The sequence below is a fragment of the Laetiporus sulphureus genome, assembly GCF_001632365.1.
Source record: "Laetiporus sulphureus 93-53 unplaced genomic scaffold LAESUscaffold_36, whole genome shotgun sequence".
NCBI lineage: Eukaryota > Fungi > Basidiomycota > Agaricomycetes > Polyporales > Laetiporaceae > Laetiporus > Laetiporus sulphureus.
Genome location: NW_024468545.1, coordinates 1 through 18,667, shown reverse-complemented (window position 1 = coordinate 18,667; position 18,667 = coordinate 1). Strand labels below are relative to the sequence as shown.

Sequence of the window (18,667 nt, the reverse complement as noted above, 5' to 3'; positions counted from 1 at the left end):
CACCCATGGCCAATTTGCAACATGATGGCGAGAAGTGGAGACATTTCACGGAAAGGTTCAAGAGACATTTAGCAAAGCTTTGTCAATATGACCATGGCATTGATAATCTCATCAAAGAGCTGCAACAACTACATCACAAAGGATACAGTATTACAATCAAATGGATTGTGGCATCGGGGGATCCTCTGGCAAGATTTTCATCGATGGGCCATCATGGCTCAAGATCATTCATTCTCACTACAATTGACTTACTGGGAAGGACAAAGCACCTGAGGACGTGATCAACAAGCTTTCAAAAATTTTTCATGACAAAGACCGCTACGAAGTCACATTTCACTTTTTTTTTTTTTTAGCATTTATTTCTATCCCACGCTATGTGCGGCGTTTAAAGGGAGGGTGTACAGGCATGGGCATATGCTATGGTGCGGTTCATCTCAGGGAAGGTAAGAAGAAGGAAGAAAGGTGGCAGGGCCATGGGTGTGGCGGTCAGCCCAAGTCAAAAGGTGCGAGGCTCGCAGAGGTAAAAGCGGAAGTGGTTGCAATGAAAAATGCGAGACAGTCCAAGCCCTCGAGGTGTTTCCATAGATGGTGGAGGTGGGTGCGTGTGGGAGTGGTGGTGCTGAACAGTGTATGCTGGGCATCATCATGCAGTGGGCAGCTAAGTAGTGTATGGGTGTGTGAGTTTAGTAGCACAGGCTTGCAAATGCACCTGCGAAAGCTTCGGTGGTAGCGCGAATTGAAGAAAGTGCCGATGTGGCCATGGTCGATGACAGCCTGGACAAAGCAGCCCTCGGTGTTTCTAGAAAAGTCACCGGAGCGAAAAACGGAATGAAGTGTGGTGGAGGGGGCCCAGAGCCAGGCTTCACGCAAAGCAGTGGGTCGATCAGTGGCCGCATATTCCTCCTGCCAGGAGGAGGTCGCTCGCTCACGTGCCTACCACCGCACCCACACAATTGTAGGGTGGATGCTTTTGGGTTGAGACACAGCCATTCTGGCGAGGCAGTCGGCCACCTCGTTACCCAGTACACCACGGTGACCAGGCACCCAAACCAGCGTGATTTTTAAGTTAGGGAAATTACCCATGAGCGGCGTGATATGGTTACGAAAAGCAATGGAGAAGGGTTCCCCTGGGTGGGGGCTCAAGGAAAAAAGAAAAGACAGGGCTGCGCGGTTGTCCGCACAGATGTAGATGGTAGAAATGTTGGGGTAGGCATTAAGAAAACTGCGAAAATAAGAAGACATGATCGTGATGGCGAAGAGCTTCGCATCGAAGACCTCAGCTCGATGCCCCATTCCTCATGCTCATTGAAATTTTAGAGCGGAATGATGGTAGATGCATACACCTGCTCCTGCTGCATGATGACGAGGGGCGGGTAGCAGGTGAGAGGTTTGGAAGCCGTCGGTGAACACCCAGAGGGCTGTGAGGTCTGAGAAGTGAGTAGATAAAAGAGGATTGGGAACAGAGTCTACATGATGGGTGGAGGCTTCCTTGGTGGGAGCCAGAATGAGCGAGGTGATGCGCGTTCCCCACAGGTGTGGTGCCTGCCATGGCAGTTGGAGGAATGGGTTGGTGCGCATTGAGTCACGTGGCAACTCCTCTTCCAGAGCAGTGATCACGGTGTGTTCAGCACAGCAGTGACATATAGATGGATTCAAGAGAGTGAATTGGGGTGGGTATAGGTGGGCCTGGTCGCTCATGCAGGTGATGATGGGGTGATGCCGAGGGAGGATGAGAAGTCATGCAGCGGCAAGATTGGAAAGGCGTTGCAGCTGCTGCTTCATCGGGAGTATGCTGGCAATGAGATTCAGGGTGACTTGTGGAGTGGACTTCCACGCGCTGAGAAACCACCGCAGCGTCATGGTTTGGATGCATTCGAGTGGGTAGAAAAGGGCCCTCGGCTTGCGGAGATTGTACCAGACAGGGCTGCCAAAGGTGAGTACTGGTAACACAGTAGATAGGTAAAGGAGGCAGGCTTGAGTGACAGAAATTCTGCGCTAGGTGTTCGCTAGTTGGTGCAGTGCGATGACCCGGGATTGTATGTGCGCTGCCATGACGCGGATGTGGTGTTCGAATGAGAGGGTACGGTCAAGCCAGAGGCTGAGCCACTGGAGGTAGGGCTTTGGCTCGAGGTGCTCCTGGTGACCGTTCCACTGAAATATTAGAGGAGGGTTAGAGGATAGGCCAGCGGCCGATGGACAGAAATGAATGAGTTCAGTTTTGGGCATGCTGACAGTAAGGCCGAGCATGCCAAGGGAATCAGATATGGCAGGTAGGGTGTCCCATAAGAGGGTAACATTGTGTCGTAGCGAGGGGGAAATGATAAGGAGGGTGAAATCGTCTACATATCCGGCAACGGTTTGCTGCAGATAGAGAAAGGGGTCAAGGGTACGATAGAGGGGGGGAAGAATATATGGTGGAAAGAACAGGTGACAGGGGCGAGCCCTGGGGTATGCCAAGGGTGGCTACGGGATAGGAAGAGCCAAGCTCCCCTTGCAGTTTGGGAAAGACAGAATGGTCAGCAAGAAAAGAAGAGATCCAAAGGATTTCATTGGTGAGAAAGCCGAGTGATAGAAGAATAGAGTGCAGGACATCGTGGTGGATGTTTTTATAGTAGCCCTCGATGTCTATGCAAAGAAGAGAAGCAGAAAACCATTTGCCCAAGCAGTGCGAACGGTATGGATCAGGTGCATGCCCACATCGACGATGGAGTGCTGAGACCGGCCCCCAAATTGGGTGCCCGGAATGAGGTCAAGGGCACCGATCTGCCAATTAAGGTGCACGGTGACCACTTTCTCCAGGAGCTTACTCAGGGTTTTGAGCAGGGCGATGGGCCAGTATGCACTCGATGCCATATAGTCCAGCTTCCCTGGTTTGAGGATGAACATAAGAGTGGCAACTTTCAGCAAGGAAGGGAGGTGACCCAGTGAAAGGGATGCAGCCAAGAAGTTAAAAAGAGTGTGGCATGCAGCGGACTGCCAGAGCCACTAGATGAGCCTCCAGGAGGTTCCGAAGGGGCCTGGGGCAGAAAGAAGGGAAGTAGATGCTATGGCTGCAGACACCTTACTCTCAAGGAGGGGGTGGGGTGCCTGCGGCATTGGGTAGGGAGGGGAAACAACAGGACGTAAAGGAGGGAGAGAAGGAGAAGGAGGAAAATAATGCTCAGTGAGTGCCCACCCAATGTCATCAGGCAGGCTGAGCGGCTCATTGCGAGCACAGATGATGGATGGTGCCGGGGTGCGTTGCCCCTTGGTCCATGAGAAGAGGCACCAGGGGTTGGTGTGTTGCAGTCGAGAGGCTGCCTGTCACAGTTTTTGCCTGACAAGTCATTATAGGAACAAATGCTATTAGAAGCATATTATTTTCATCATTTCGTGTCGCACAAAGAATCACGTGACCTAATGAGATAAGATAACGAGGCAGCTAGTCACATGACCTCAGATCTCTCTTGGCATTGTCACATGACACTGAACTCCTCGACATGGCATCATATGTCGCAATTGCCATGACACCATATTGCGTGCTCAAGAGGAGCTCCGTCTCTGCAGGTTATTATTAGGCAACCAATCAGAATAATTGGGACAAGTCATACGATTGTAGCACCGTCCAGTAGAATAGTGTGTGACTCGCTTATGTAGTACTGTATAGTAGCTAGGCAATCATGTATATAAGGACCAGTGGGACAAGGAGAGACCTCAGTCTTATTCTCCTTCGTCCACCACTACCATCACAGAGGGGTCTTACCAGACACTCTCAGTGTGCTATACATCTCATTGCATCCTCACCTGTGTGATAGCACCTCTTGCCTCACCAGTAAGTCTTACTCTGCGACTAGTGACTAGGCCTCATCAGTGGGCACGTCGTATCGCCACAGCTCATCGCTGTAGGCTCTTAGCCAGGAGGCCCTCAAGGGGACTCTAGTTTTGATTGTCTATCTTTGTCATTGGCATGCCGTGACACTGCCGTGATGGCCCACTCCTTACGTGCAGTGCGAATGACCTGCTGAAGGTCTCGCTTAGCACTTCGACGTGCCTTGGGGGTAGGAGCATCCTGGACTCACCGTCGGGCAAAGTCGCAACCGTCGTTCCACCATAGTTGTGATGGCCTGTGAGTGCGGGTGCATGGTGGGAAAGTGGTGATATTTGTGGTGTCAATGGCATGCAACAGGGCCGCAGCACCCCAATCGAGGTCAGAGGTAGAGGAGTAGCTAGGGGGGGGAGGGTTAGTTAGGAGAGCATTATCGAGGGCGTTAAGCCACTCGCTCCACAGGAAAGGGTCCACACGGAAGCCAAGGTCGATGTCCATGGGAGTGGCCTTGGTGCATATGGTATGTGTAAGGAGGGAATGATCAGAGGCCCATGGGGAGTCCTCGACAGAATAATGTGAAAGAGCGAAATGGGGGCTGCTCGAGGCTCACACCAGATCGATGATGGTACCTGTGGAGGGGTTACCCCCGATGGTGTGAGTGGGGAGGTGGGGTTCAGTGATGAGCTCCAGGTAACAGTTGATGGCCTATTGGACCAGGTCATCTGCCCCTTTAGTAGTGGTATAGAAGGCGCGATGCTCCTATGACCAAAGAGGGCGGTGCATGTTAAAGTCCCCGCACAGCAGGAGTGGGACATCGGGCAGAAACGAAAGAGAGAGAAGGTGCCAGAGGCCAGATTGGCCAGTTGCAGGTGCGTCATTGTAGACATTAACAGCCAGAAACTGGTTGGCATGCGATGAATGAGACACAAAAGACAGAATGAGAACATTGGGGTGAGAGGAGAGATCGGACTGGAGCGTAACATGGAAGGAGTCAAAAAGGTGTTTCCACACCAGGCAGCTGACGTGCGGCCTGGGAGTTGGGTTGGAGTGAGGGAGGTGGAAAGTAACAAGATTGAAAGGAGTGGCATTGACAGTGCCAAAAATAGGAGCGTCGAATTCGGTTCTGTGAGAGGTGTCAGATCCAATGCGTCCCCACCATGGTTCTTGGAGGAAATATAAATCGAAAGATGTGTTGGCTAGAAGGCCATGGAGCCACAGATTCGAATGGGCTACATTCAATTGCACGGTTGTAAGAAGCATAATGCAGTGACAGTGGGCAGCGAAGGAATGCAGTATTGAGCATGGGCAGTGCAAGATGGGTCAGCGGCATGATGCTCCCATGAATTCTGCAGACGCGGCAGAAGAAATGGACAGGCGGACACGGGACGGTCACGGGGTTGTTCTCAAGAATGCATGCACTGCAGGCATTGCAGTGCTGGTTGGCAGTGTGTGAGTCCTTGCCACAAAAATGGCAGAGGGGTAGTTTGCGCTTGCAGAAATGCTCAGTGTGGGTCAGGGCCCAGCAGCGGGTGCATTGACACAGGACAGGTTTGTCCTTAGAGCGCTTTACGAGGAGTCATGCTCCCATGAACCAAATGGACATAGACGACTCACCACGGTTATCGCGGCCAAGCAAGAAACATGAGCAAAAGTCCCATGTGGGGTCTTCGATGGAGAAAATGAGGGGCGCATGCTCCCACGTGTCCTCCGGTCCTGCAAAGGTGGTGAAGGCAGGTATGCCATTGAAATAAATGTCCGTGAAGATGGGGTTGGTACAGAGCTTGGTCATGATTTCCTCCCCGGTGAGTGGTGAGCCGCTCACAGGGTGACGTCTCGGGCACGCCGAAACAAACAATTTAACAGTGGGTAAAACAGGGCAGAATTCCTGGGGCAGCATGACAGTGCGGGTGCCCGCCAGGACCAGGAAAGCAGCGTGAGGCTCGAGGTTGAGGATGACGCGGATGGCCCACAGAGCATCCTGAATAAGGGTATCCAGAGAGTCATGAGAGAAAGTGAGCAGCACCTTGTTTGGGGCAAGGCGCATGCCACGGAATGTTACCTTTGACCAGGCTTCAGCTTCCTGTATGCGCTGGGTGATGCATTGGTACCAAATTGCAGGGGCGGTTTCCCAAATGTGGGTTACCGGCTTCAGCGTGAGGATGGTATGGTAGGTTTTGTCTGTTAGCAGTGGTGGTGGCAGCGGCGCTGTGGTGATGGTCTTCTTGGTGGTTGGCTTGCCAGTGGCAGTGTCCGAGCATGCGTTCTGGGCAGCATCGGAGAAGGACTTGGTGGCTTGCTTGCACGGTCCCATGGGGGGATCCAGGGGTATCGGCAGTGGGCGAGAACAGGCTAGGGTGGCTTCGATGGCAGATAGGCATGCATCAATGGTGACGATCACTGCGCGGATGCCTGCCTTGATGCCCTTCATGATGGTGGACTGTATGTGTGCAGGTGCAGTGTCAGTATGAGCAGACACCCCCAAGGGGTCCATATCGCCAGCGCACTGGTGGATGACAGTGGCAAAGATGGAGGATGCCCCTTTGCTGACTTTTGAGCACATGACCTCCTCGTTGGTGAGGAGTCAATTCTGGACATCTGCGAAGGTGTCCATGAGGGCGTCGACTACTTCCAGGATGCCCTCACCGATGTCCTCCATAATAACTGGGTCTTTGGCCAACTGGACCATGCGGATGGGCTGCTGGAGTATTTGCTCCAGGTCGGTGAGTAAGTCCTGCAGGAATGCAGTTCCCAGCAGGGCTGAGACAGGCAGCGGTTCTACATTACTTTCACTAGCCAGCGGAGACTCCCCTGGGAGGGGCATGCTCTACAGTGGCAGCCTCCATCTCAACATCAGTTGCAGTTGCTGGTTGGGCGCTTGATGAGGACATGGTGGTAAAGAGACAAGAAGGGATGCGGTTACATTTCACTCCTTCATCCATGCTGAACTCGCGCTTATCATGGCAAACGCTCTCAGACAACTTGACAACGAGAATGATGAGGACAATGGCGATGTCCATGTGGATGGTGACAGTAATGATGATGACAACACCTCGGATGTCGACAACAGCAAAGAGGATACCGACGAGCTCTAGCAGATCATTGGAGTTAGCAAGCGGAGCTGTATGACTTGCACACTTTGGATGCAATCACGCAATCTCGAGAACCTCAAACTGACAAGAGAAGAGAGCTGCAAAGAAAAGCGGACATCTCGTACACAGTGGATGACTGGCAGTTCACATAGCAAACCCTACCCAAACTGAGCATTGCCAAATGTTCAATGTCGCATGAGCGATCTGTTGAATCCAAACCAGCACGATATTCCAGATCACCTGGAAAACTGGGCTGATTTGGATTTAGTGGACAAATTGGACAAATGTTTTTGTGATCATATGGATAATTTCCGTCCCATGCAGTATGAGTCAGATGATTACGTAACAAACACTAGCGACTCAGATTTGGGAAGTCCGTAGTCTCAAATGACATAATATCATTGTATATCAGGCAAACATTGTTACCGTAGTCAGAGTAGGTTATTGATCACCTGTGGGATAAGAATTCACCAACTTCAGGTGGCACAATCGACCCTAAGTGAAAAAGTTCGAGTTATGAGTGCAGGTCACTGTTGCACATTTCGTGGGTTACTTGATGTCAACCAAGCTGCCGGTGTGGCCTCATTAAACGGTTACTTCTCACCAAACAAGACACTGTTCAGTGGATGCATGTTTTATGCACATCCGTTAATTTCATCATGTCTCTAGAGGGATGCCTCGAACATTGAACACATGATGTGAGAGATACCGGATTGTTGTGTGCATTGCTTCTATCACTGCAGCACAACGATTCATGAAGCACATTGGCAATAAAGTGAGGGAAACCACATGAAATCACAATATGTATGTATTCATCACAAAGTTTGTCTGCTGCCTCTTGTGAACGCCCAGAGGTTGGATGTCTTTACATCCTGGAGTATCACCCACATGTTGCAGCTTGAGTCACGGATGGTAGACAGGGAAGCGATAAGCATCGTGCCTCATTGCCATGACTTTTTAACTTTTCAAACACAGGAGTGGCACACAAGATGATTGAATCATCATGAATGCAGAACTTTTTTTCAACTCTGAATCAGTGGTGATGCAAATGATGTAAGATATCAAATCGTGGAGCACTTTACACCTATGTGAGGTTGTAAAATGGTGGAAGAGAACTGCGAGATCAATAGGAGGAAATGAGCAGATCTAGGAACGGTGAGCTTGGGAATATGTCGCACATTACATGCTAGAATTAGATCGATGCGCAAACGCATCACAGCCCATCACATCGCAAATAGACACCCCTCTTGATATGAGAAAGTGCAGCCACAGATCAGCCCAGCTCCGGGCCAGTGTGATGGAGGCTGAAAATGATCAGGGCTATGTCAGCTGTGTCCGTTTCAATATATCACAGCCTCTTCGTGTAAATTTGTACATCAATTGAAAGCATCACCATGAAAACAAATGCTGCAAATAGAAGTGGCTAACGAATGCTGGGATTATTATTGAAAATATTCACCCAGCATGCAGATGCTGTGCTTCTCAGGCCTCAAGGCTACTGCAGAAAGAAGCTGCCAACTAATGATGGCCCCTGTAGCATGTGGAAGGTGATGCTTCTTCATCGTCCTGTTTCCACACCAGACATGGTAAGATCCTTCTTGGTATCACTTAGTAGTGAAGCATATGCAGTAACTGAGGTGTAGAATCATGATGTTAAAGGGACAAGAGTCCGTAACTAGAGCACATGATTGATCTGATAAATGTGGCGGCTTTACCCTGACTGTCCAGCATAAAACAAGTTGTTTTAGGGTCTTGATGGAGGTGATGAGCTATAATCCATCCATGGATACTGCATGGCACATTTGAGATCAATCAGCATGCTGTGTGAATGGAATGGAAACATATTTTGGAGTCATGATAGAGGCGATGAGTTATGCTCTGTCCATGAACACCGTATAGCATGAGGTGATAAGCTATGCTCTATTCATGGATACCACATGGCATGTTCGAGATCGATCAGCATGCTGTGTGAATGAAATGGAAACATATTTTGAGGTCATGATAGAGGCGATGAGTTATGCTCCATCCATGAACACTGCATGACATGAGGCGATAAGCTATGCTCCATCCGTGGATACCACACGGCACGTTCGAGATCAATCAGCATGCTGTGTAAATAAAATGTAAACATGTTCGCTTCGAAGCGAACGTTCACCAGGGAATCTCAGGCATTGTTTGCCACTTTACTACCAAGTGTATGCATGCGTGCATTAGCTGTGCCAACTGAATGGAACAGAGCCTCGCCTCCTTGCCCAATAACCCCAAAATGGGCATTTTGGTATCTACTGTATCACCAGGCATTTGATATCACCGTGACGAATGGACGGACGGATCATGACAGATCGATGGAAGCGAGGCAGTGTGGGATCGAAACACCACACCATAGCAGGACCCCTGAAAATCCCTATGGGAGGTCAGTCGGCCGTCCGGACATGAATAGATACTTATGAGGCCCTCGGCCAGTTCTCAGTCTGGACAAGATGATCTCTCAATGTCCAAAAGGCTGGTCAAAAGTTTAGACATTTTCTCTATATGTTTTGTTAGGCCAGTCCTGGAGTCCAGACATAGGTCAAGGGGAGCCGAGGATAACTACTTCAAGCCACAGAACAAATAGGTACAAGCAAAACTAAAGGGGAGGGGCCATCGAAAGGCCGGTCCAATGTCCAGACAGAAATTCTAGGATTTGGAGGCTGGACACACTGAGTGAAACAATCAATAATTTGAGGTGAAAGATGGTAAAAATATTAAAGAAAAAGTTCAAATCTTTCAAGCATCTTCATTGTCAATTTGTTATAAAAGTATTTAAAATATTTTTAACATCTTTTGTTGTGAAAGATGAGGAAAAGATTGAAAGGAGATTGCATGAGATATTAATAATCATTTCTTCAATCATTTAACAATCTTTTATACAAAACTATGATGAAAAGCTTCAAAATCTTTTTTCACTCTTTTTTTGATCAAAGATGATGAAAATATTGTGACTATGTCACATCCTTGTTTTCATATACTAAGCTAGTACTAAGATATGGAGGGTAATACTCAGGTCTATATGTTAACACTATACTAGTGCTATAGTCAGAAGAGTAAGACTAAGATTCTAATGTTAGCAGTATGATAATACTAAGATTTAAATGCTAGTACTATGCTAGCATTCAGCTAGTACCAAAGTCTGAATGCTAGTACTATGCTAGTACTAAGGTTTGTAGTACTATGCTAGTACTAAGATCTGAAGGTTAGTACTAAGCTAGTACTATGCTAGCATCAAGCTAGTACTAAAGTTCAAATGTTTAGTACTATGCTAGCACTATGCTAGTACTAAGGTCTGAAGGCTAGCACTATGCTAGTACTAAGGTCTGGAGGTTAGTACTAAGGTCTCATTGCTAGTACTAGCATAGTACTAGCATAGTACTAACCTTCAGATCTTAGTACTAGCATAGTACTAACCTTCAGATCTTAGTACTAGCATAGTACTAGCCTTCAAACCTTAGTACTAGCATAGTACTAGCATTGTACTAACCTTCAAACCTTAGTACTAGCATAGTACTAGCATTTAAATCTTAGTATTAGCATACTGCTAACATTAGAATCTTAGTCTTACTCTTTTGACTATAGCACTAGTATAGTGTTAACATATAGACCTGAGTATTACCCTCCATATCTTAGTACTAGCTTAGTATATGAAAACAAGGATGTGACATAGTCACAATATTTTCATCATCTTTGATCAAAAAAAGAGTGAAAAAAGATTTTGAAGCTTTTCATCATAGTTTTGTATAAAAGATTGTAAAATGATTGAAGAAATGATTAAATACTTTGGTCACAAATTAACAGTGAAGATGCTTAAAAGATTAGAACTTTTTCTTCAATATTTTTACCATCTTTCACCTCAAATTATTAATTGCTTCACTCAGTGACAGCTATCCAGACATGAACTCCGGAAAAGCTGTCCAGACAGGAAGTCCAAAAATCAGTAATTTTTGGACTGACCTCTAATAGGGATATTCAGAGGTCCTACCGTAGCAACGTGGAGGAAATGAAGTTGCGGTATCTCTGGACTGGATGGATCATGAGACACACATCAAAGCGAGGCAGTGTGAGATCGTTAGATATTCACACAGACTCAACTAGCTCACTCGAAGGTCTTAAAAAGAATTCTCTCTTTACGGTTTTCCATCGCTCCCCAACTCGTCCCCCATCGACAAGTTACTTACTTACGCTTTCTTACTACCACCTCTCGTGAACTTTTTTTGCTGCCATGGATCCTGCTTATCGGAACAAGAGTAAGTGAAGCCTGTCGTTCCTCTTCGTTATCAGTGCTGAGTGTTTCTCGCAGAGATCGTCGACCTGACTAACGAAGAGGCCAGAACTCTCACGTTCTTGGGCCCAAGTGAGCTGCTTTGTCATCACACACATTCATCTCCCACTTATGACTGTCCGTCCACCTTGTATGGTGCGCACCACCTAGTCACTGCTTCTTTTATACAAAAAAATTAACTTCCTCCCAACATGCCCAAAATATTATCTGTCTAGTGAAAATGCTTGTATTTAAGTAGCGATGATTTTGCCCAGACGGATTTTTCTGAAACTCAAAATTGCGAAAGTTGAGACTCTGAAATTGGCCAGTGATGGGAAAATATTACCATATTAGGAAGGTACATTCCATATGTGATAAGTTCACATGCCAAAGATAATTACAGAACATCAAGCTGGTGTGCTACAGTCTCCGGCACACGTTGATGGGATTTATACTTCGTGGAACTAAATGCTCTGACTTGAAACTGAGCATCCTTGGCATCCAATCCAGTCCTGTAAGCATTCAGCCATCGAAACATCTGATGTTCCCATTTGCGGAATTGTCTCCAGACCAACGGAGGTGAGTGCCTTCGGTGGATTCTCTTGAAGGGTCTTGAATGTGCAATCGCAATTGTCGCGCAAATATTTTTTGACAGCACCCCAGAAAAACTCAATAGAATTGAGCTCACAGTGATATTTCGGCAAGAAGATGCACATGTGGCACGCATTTTCAATGACTTCTTAAACCAAGATGCGCTGCTCTTTGAAGTCAGGTTGCAATTCCAGAATGCACTGAGCACAGCAATTGGTTTTGTCTGGGTCACATTTGTCATCGTGGCATTTCATCAAAAGGCCTTTGGCCTAAAGGCCTCGCTCAGCAAGGACATGTTTCATGCCTTTCAGCTGGTCAGGATATTCGGGATGATCGGGTGAGAAATTCATCGGCTGAGTGAATCTTTGACCATTGCGAATGAACCAGCCATCTTGCATGTGGGCTTGTTTACCACCGGGCCACATGTTCATGCGTGAGACAAGGAGTGCATCTTCTGCATATGCAGAATGCCCTTGGGAGTGATCGACGAATATACATGCTTGAAATCCAGGGCCGTGTTTTCTTTCAAATGCTGAGATAATTTTCTCCCTGAGCTGCAAGCGTGTTCAGACTCAGTTTAAGAATGTCTGACGAGTCACTACAGCTTACCTGCTTAACAAATTTCTCACTGTTCCAATACCCTTCGTAGTCTTTCCTGTACTCCAGGCTCTGACTTGCCTCTTCCAGTCATCCAAATGTCGAGCAGATGACATCGCTCTGGTGCATGCCATGACCAACACCTTTTTTCTTCAGCGGCTGTTCTCCTTTGGGTAACCAGCTTCTTGCTCTTCCATCGTTAGCCTGCGCTGTCATCTCGTCTTGAAACACAAGCACCACCTGGTGTTCGACATAATTCCTCCACTCCTTTATCAGCTCTTGTGATACATTCTCGTCAACGTATTACACAACACGGCTCTGAATATGGTCCACGTTTGGTATGAAGAATTCTTGACGGTACTTGACTACATCTGGTCACTCATGTCCATCATAATACAGTGCCTTCTTATGCGCAGTACAGTGAAAGCCCTCTTGATGAAGCCAACGCAGAGTTGTATGAAGTGAGATCCCCTTGCTGACTTTAAGATGGATGCGAGGAAACAACTCAAGTTCCATGTATTTCTTTAACTCTTGCGGCATTTCGGTGTGAACCAATTGACGGAGGTATTGTTCAGCGACCTGAGGAACCATCTGACCCTTGCTGAATTTAGCCAGCTTCTTGGAATTCATGGACCACTTGTTTGATCGCATGAATGAGTGAAGCTGCATGCATATATTTGGATCATCGAGTAGGGTGTAATATTTCACATGCCTGCCTTTCATCGACTCGAGAAGCTCACGACTCTCCAGCCATTTTCGCACCCAAACATGAACCAGTCTTCCACCCCAGTTTGCTGCAAAGCCATGACTCTCTGCTGCGAGCTTCGATGCCTCTGTCCCACTGCACTTGTTATGAATAATCATATGCAGATGACTCTGGATGCAATGAGCTCGGCTTGCCTGCAGACCATTCAAGCCTGCAACAAACTGGTATCGTTTCGAGTCGACAAGCTTCTCAATTGCATTCAAACCCTTCACACGCTCTTTATGGTGTGCTTCCTGTGCATTTGCAGGAACATTGCGCTTTGCACGCTTGTGAGGTGGGGGAGTGACGATATGCATGGATGAAGGTGATCACAGACATGTCCTCAAGGATGTCATGCTGTCTTGGACCTTGCGCGTAGCAGCAGTGAGTGTCTTCTCAGCTTTATCACGTCTGTTGTCATCTGCATGAGAAGCAGAATGGAGGTTGCTACCATCTCGCTTCCCGGTGGCCTCTATCTCTGGGTCGTCTGTATCACTGGCACCTGGCTCATCAGAGAGGTAACCTCTGAATATTTCATCTGAGGCTGGCACGGCTGCTGAATGAATGTCATCATTAGATTCTTCATGATCAGTGCTTCTTGAACTGCACTGTTCATTTCATGATGACTCAGAGAGGTCCATTGCCACCTTAAAGAAATTTCGCATCAGCTTTGCGCCTGCACTGGTGCATTGGCCAACCTCAGCATTTATCATAGCCATTGTGAGTGGTATTCAAATACATACGTCTTTCGCATTGTCTTATCAATTTCTTCTTTTTCATGAGCTTGCTGTTCTTTCTGTCTCTGGGTTTGTGCTGACTGTTTATTGTATCCCAACTTGCAGTTTGACTCAGCCTTCTTCCTTTCCTTTCTTGAATGATGCTTCATCAGAGTTCTGAATGAATCAGATTCTCGCTGCGCAAGGATCCTCTCTGACTCTGCCTGTAGGCTTCTCCATAAATCCTCATCCTCCAGCTCAGACAGATCCCCATCTGCAAATCACTGCTATAGCAGTCTGACTCTGACAGCAAATGGCATACCTCGCCGGTCCAGCTCGTACACTCGGCATCATTGTCTGAGCCTGCCACGTCATCACTGTCACTCAGTGTTGGGTCACTTGAGGTCAATCTCCCAGCGGGTTTGCATGGCCTTTCGAACTCCGCTGTGGCTGAGGTGGCTGAAGGTAGCGTTCACGTTGCGCGAAGTGCTCGGTGGCTTCTGACATGATGAAAGTCATTATAATAAATTTCATACTTTTGTGTAAAGCTAATGGATCTTACGACAATTTGTATGCGTGTGAACTTCAGAGAAATCTGGGCGAGGGGGACATTGACTGCCTACTGTAAAGTCTGAGGTCTCTGACATCTGAATCCACACTGAGATCATGACAAAAAAACTCTGCATTGAATGCCATGCTACAAAACTGCTATCTGAGTTTGCAATATGAAAAAGGGACAGACAGAATGGCAAAAAGGGCGAACCCACAGCAAAATGTCAGACATGCATCGACAAGGAGAATGCACAGAGAAAAGCAAAGAAAAAGCATGTGGACAAGAAAGAAGGTGAAGAGAAAGACGATGAGTGTACCTCAGAACTGGATTCAATGTCACTTGGCGACTTCTTGAAGCATGTCATTGATGAGATGAGCGGCGCCTTCGAGATTGCAGCAAAAATTGACGTTGAAGAGTGATTTCTTTTTGTCATGGCATTGCCGAAATGAGCACGGAAGGTAGCCGAGATGATAGGGGAGCATATAATGCTGCATTGGATGTGAGTACAGCATAGTGTTATGATATTGTTATGAATATATGAACCTTTTTTGCACTCAGATATGAAGGCAAGCGAGATCGGGTTCGCACGAAGGACATGGTATACCACTTCAGCTGCATGCAATCAATTGAGCGTGAGCACAATAAGAAGATATCAAAGAGTGCAAAGCCACGTGCTGCTCGCCAGATGGATCAGTTTCTGTGTGATGGATGGCTGCATCTGACGATAGGCTCGGGCTCATTGGAGATAAAGATCAAAATGAAACATGCTGTGGAGCATGTGGCCTATATTGATATAGATCTGCCTGACAATTGTAAGAAGCATATAAGGTTGCATGCATGCAATCAGACTCCAGGAGAGGTACACACGTAATGGGCATCTAGAACGGCCAAGACAATGGAACTCATGTATCATACTGTGGCAGATCTGGTGGCACATCCTGCGCACGGAACTCCAGGGACAGTCTGCATCTGAAGTAGAGCTCCCATTTCATTCGAAGGCTGTGTATTACTATTGGCACCTCGTTAGCAGGCAGGAATGGAAGAAAGCAGATGACCCACTTGAATCAGCAAGACTGTTCATAGAGAAACATGGCGAGGAGCATAATATCGCATTGCTAGATGTGAAGGCTGCTCCAGGAATGCAAGTGCTCGCATTTCAAGTCAAAGACTTTGTAGCAGAGTGGCGTCGAATACACAGGAGCTTGCTATGGACTCAACCTGTATGCTTATGTCAGACTTTTCCATGCAGAAGCACCCCTTAATGCACCATGGTTACTATAGGGAATACCAATGCTGCGAACTTTGAGCTATTTAGTGCAGTAGCAGATGCGAGGGGGTTCAGCATTCCTCTCGCATTCTTGCTCATGTCAATGAGTGCAGAGGCAAAGGAAGGAGTGAAGGAGGAAGTTTCAAAGAACTTCTTGAAACATCTTAAAGGACTTGGCGTGGATCCTGAGTTCATGCTCACGGACAAGGATTGGTCTGAGATAAACGCGATGCATGCCACATGGTCCAGAGTGAAGCATCAACTATGCTTCTGGCATGCTTTTCGTGCATTGAAGCAGCGCTTGGCGAAGAATAAGGACACACCTGCTTTTTACGATGTCTCCGAGGCACGAAAGGAATTTCCATACATCAAAGCGGACTTCATGCCCTACATGCAATGTAATACTGACCATGTAAGCCTTTTCATCATGGTGTTATTCCATCCATAGATCTCACCTGTGGCCAACAGATTTGCATGCCACCAGAGAAGCCATTGCCTCATGTACGACTGCTGATCAATGGAAGGCCCTTAGTTATCACCCCATCACTGCCAAAAATCATTCTGAAGCGAAGTCAAAAATCAGACAATGCCATGAGCACGAACTCCATTATGGCTTCTGGTGCACTAGAAAGTCCTCCAGAGACATTCGACCTTGATGCTGCTACTTGTCAAGGTTCAAGCATTGAAGATGATTGTGATGATCGAAGCGACGAAGGATCATACTGGGTAGATCGCGTCAAAGACTCCAGCACTGGGGAAGATGGCCAGGATGATTGGTGGGATGACATGGACGATCTCAGATGTCAAGTCGACAAATTTGCCAAAGTGCTCGATAACATTCATGAAGATGTGCCGTGTGAACTGTCTGAAGCAGGGCCGCATACAAAGCAAGCTGACTATGCATTCTGTCCAGCTGTGCATCATCTATCAATCTTGCAGCTATTTGCAAAGCACACATCACAACACCCACTTCTCCCTGAATGACATGGCCAGAAAAGGACGTCAGCAGATATACGAAGAGATGTGGTGAAGGAGATGTGTCTTCATTGTGAGGTCAATAACCTCTGTGAGATATGGGCCTATCTCTGGAACTCATGGTATTCACGATCACGCTGGCCTCTGTGGGCACGATCTGCTTACGGCACAAGCATTCCGTGTAAGCAAACAACTATGATGGTCGAAGCACTGTGGCAAAATCTCAAGTGCCTCATTCTGCATCTCTATAATCGCTCTCCGATTGACCTCGCGGTTCACGCTATCATCACCAAAGCACTACCGCCCTATCGTCTCATGCTCACGCAGATTGTATCAAAACACAGGGAAGGTCATCCACGTGCACTAACCCATATGCAAGAGGTGTTCAAGCGGTCTTGGGAACGCCTTGCGAAGGTGCCGATCAAAGGCTCCTACAATACTAATGTTGAACATTGGACATGCGACTGTGGTGCTCAAAAGTACCATTCATATCTCCTCTGCAAACACCTCGTGCAGGCTGTGAATTCTCTCGTCTCAGTATCTTGGTGGGTTGCCGCTCATCGTTATCACATACCTCCATTCTACACTGTGCCGATTAATGTAGTGATCGCCAAGCCACCTGAGGTGATCACAGACCGTGCGTGGCACTCAAGGATGCTCAATTTGGTGCGGTCAGAGGTGGTCATGACCAGTGATTCAGAAGATGATGAAGCGGATGGAGGAAACTCCTCACCGGTAAGCAAATTGTGGTCATTGCATCTAAGACAGTGCAGGTGTCAACTGAACCATGACTGATTACATTGAGTTCTTCCCCAGGCAAGCCACCTCCAACGGGACGTGATGGCCTTCTGCGAACGTGCACTAGTGGCAATGCCAGTTTTGAGGTATGTCTTGATCAATGATCTGTGTCAGTAAGTTACTCAATACTGCTTATAGCTTGATGACGAAGATGATGTCAAAGTTGACGAAGTCATTCGTCTTCTACGTCGTGCCGCAGACATTCTTGAAGTACAAAGGGGCATTGCAGAGCCACGCTTCATCCTGAATGCCAAGAGAGTCATGCGGTCAACGATGTGATGGGTACAGGATGTTGAAATGCATGAGAACTGTTGCACTATGCCTATTATTAATCCAAATGCACGACAGCGTAGCAAGTCCGTAAACACGATTGGTTACAAATACATTACTGCTTAGGCTAGTTATAATACTAATGTATGCTTTGCACCGGTGGCAAATCACAAAAAAAACTCTTAATGTATACTACATGTTGCTAAACCATCTGAGAAATTTGTGTGATACGAGAGAACGTGCCGTTTGAAGTCCATCACGTCAGAAGCCACCGAGCACTTCGCGCAACGCGAACGCTACCTTCAGCCACCTCAGCCACAGCGGAGTTCGAAAGGCCATGCAAACCCGCTGGGAGATTAACCTCAAGTTGTTGGGTCAGCAACTGAGGATTGTTTAGAACTCCTCAGCCCGTATTCCGATCGTCCCACCACACTGCAGTCTGCCTGGCGACGTCAGCCGACCCTACAGCTGCATCCTGTTTTCCTTGACCCTGCTTTCAATCGTGACACGCAAGCCAGGCTCGTCCAGGCTTTGACCGGCCGGGGCTACCTGGCTCCTTACTTCTCTTCGCTATATGGCACTGGAGGGCCTGCTCGCTACTTTTATGGTGCCCCCTGCCGATGTGACCTAACCACCCCCAGCACCCGGTCGCACACCATGCTGCACTGTCCCATTCACCAACACGCTCGGCACCTGCTTTTCCGGGAACCCAACCCCTCCACCTGGGACCTCCGTCGTCTGTGGGAACACCCTAAGGGACTTGACCGTCTCGCCTCTTCATATCCATCACCACCTCCTTCACCGCGGCGTCACTGGCACCACCGGATCCCGGATAGATACATACTTCGGGCACATTTATGCCAGGCCCCCACCCTCTTAATAGTTTGCGTCTCGATACTTCGTCCCGTGATCCCCTCTTGTATTCCTCCCCTAACCGCACATAGCGCGGTATACAAATACATGTACA

The 18,667-nt window shown here is 47.7% G+C and overlaps 2 protein-coding genes across 2 annotated transcripts; one reads left to right on the top strand and one right to left on the bottom strand.

Moving 5' to 3' along the window:
* Positions 1-11,585: 11,585 nt before the first annotated feature.
* Positions 11,586-14,212, bottom strand: LAESUDRAFT_738041 (uncharacterized protein; the record flags this gene model as incomplete). The annotated part of the gene is made up of 8 exons (XM_040910845.1): positions 11,586-11,726; positions 11,764-11,871; positions 12,073-12,328; positions 12,372-12,457; positions 12,491-12,585; positions 12,796-13,408; positions 13,490-13,724; positions 14,160-14,212. The coding sequence occupies 8 exons, from the start codon at positions 14,210-14,212 to the stop codon at positions 11,586-11,588; spliced, it is 1,587 nt and encodes a 528-aa protein (XP_040761614.1).
* An 863-nt stretch (positions 14,213-15,075) lies between these two features.
* Positions 15,076-16,999, top strand: LAESUDRAFT_738040 (uncharacterized protein; the record flags this gene model as incomplete). The annotated part of the gene is made up of 6 exons (XM_040910844.1): positions 15,076-15,249; positions 15,314-15,620; positions 15,672-16,055; positions 16,505-16,572; positions 16,651-16,942; positions 16,977-16,999. The coding sequence occupies 6 exons, from the start codon at positions 15,076-15,078 to the stop codon at positions 16,997-16,999; spliced, it is 1,248 nt and encodes a 415-aa protein (XP_040761613.1).
* Between the last annotated feature and the right edge of the window lie 1,668 nt (positions 17,000-18,667).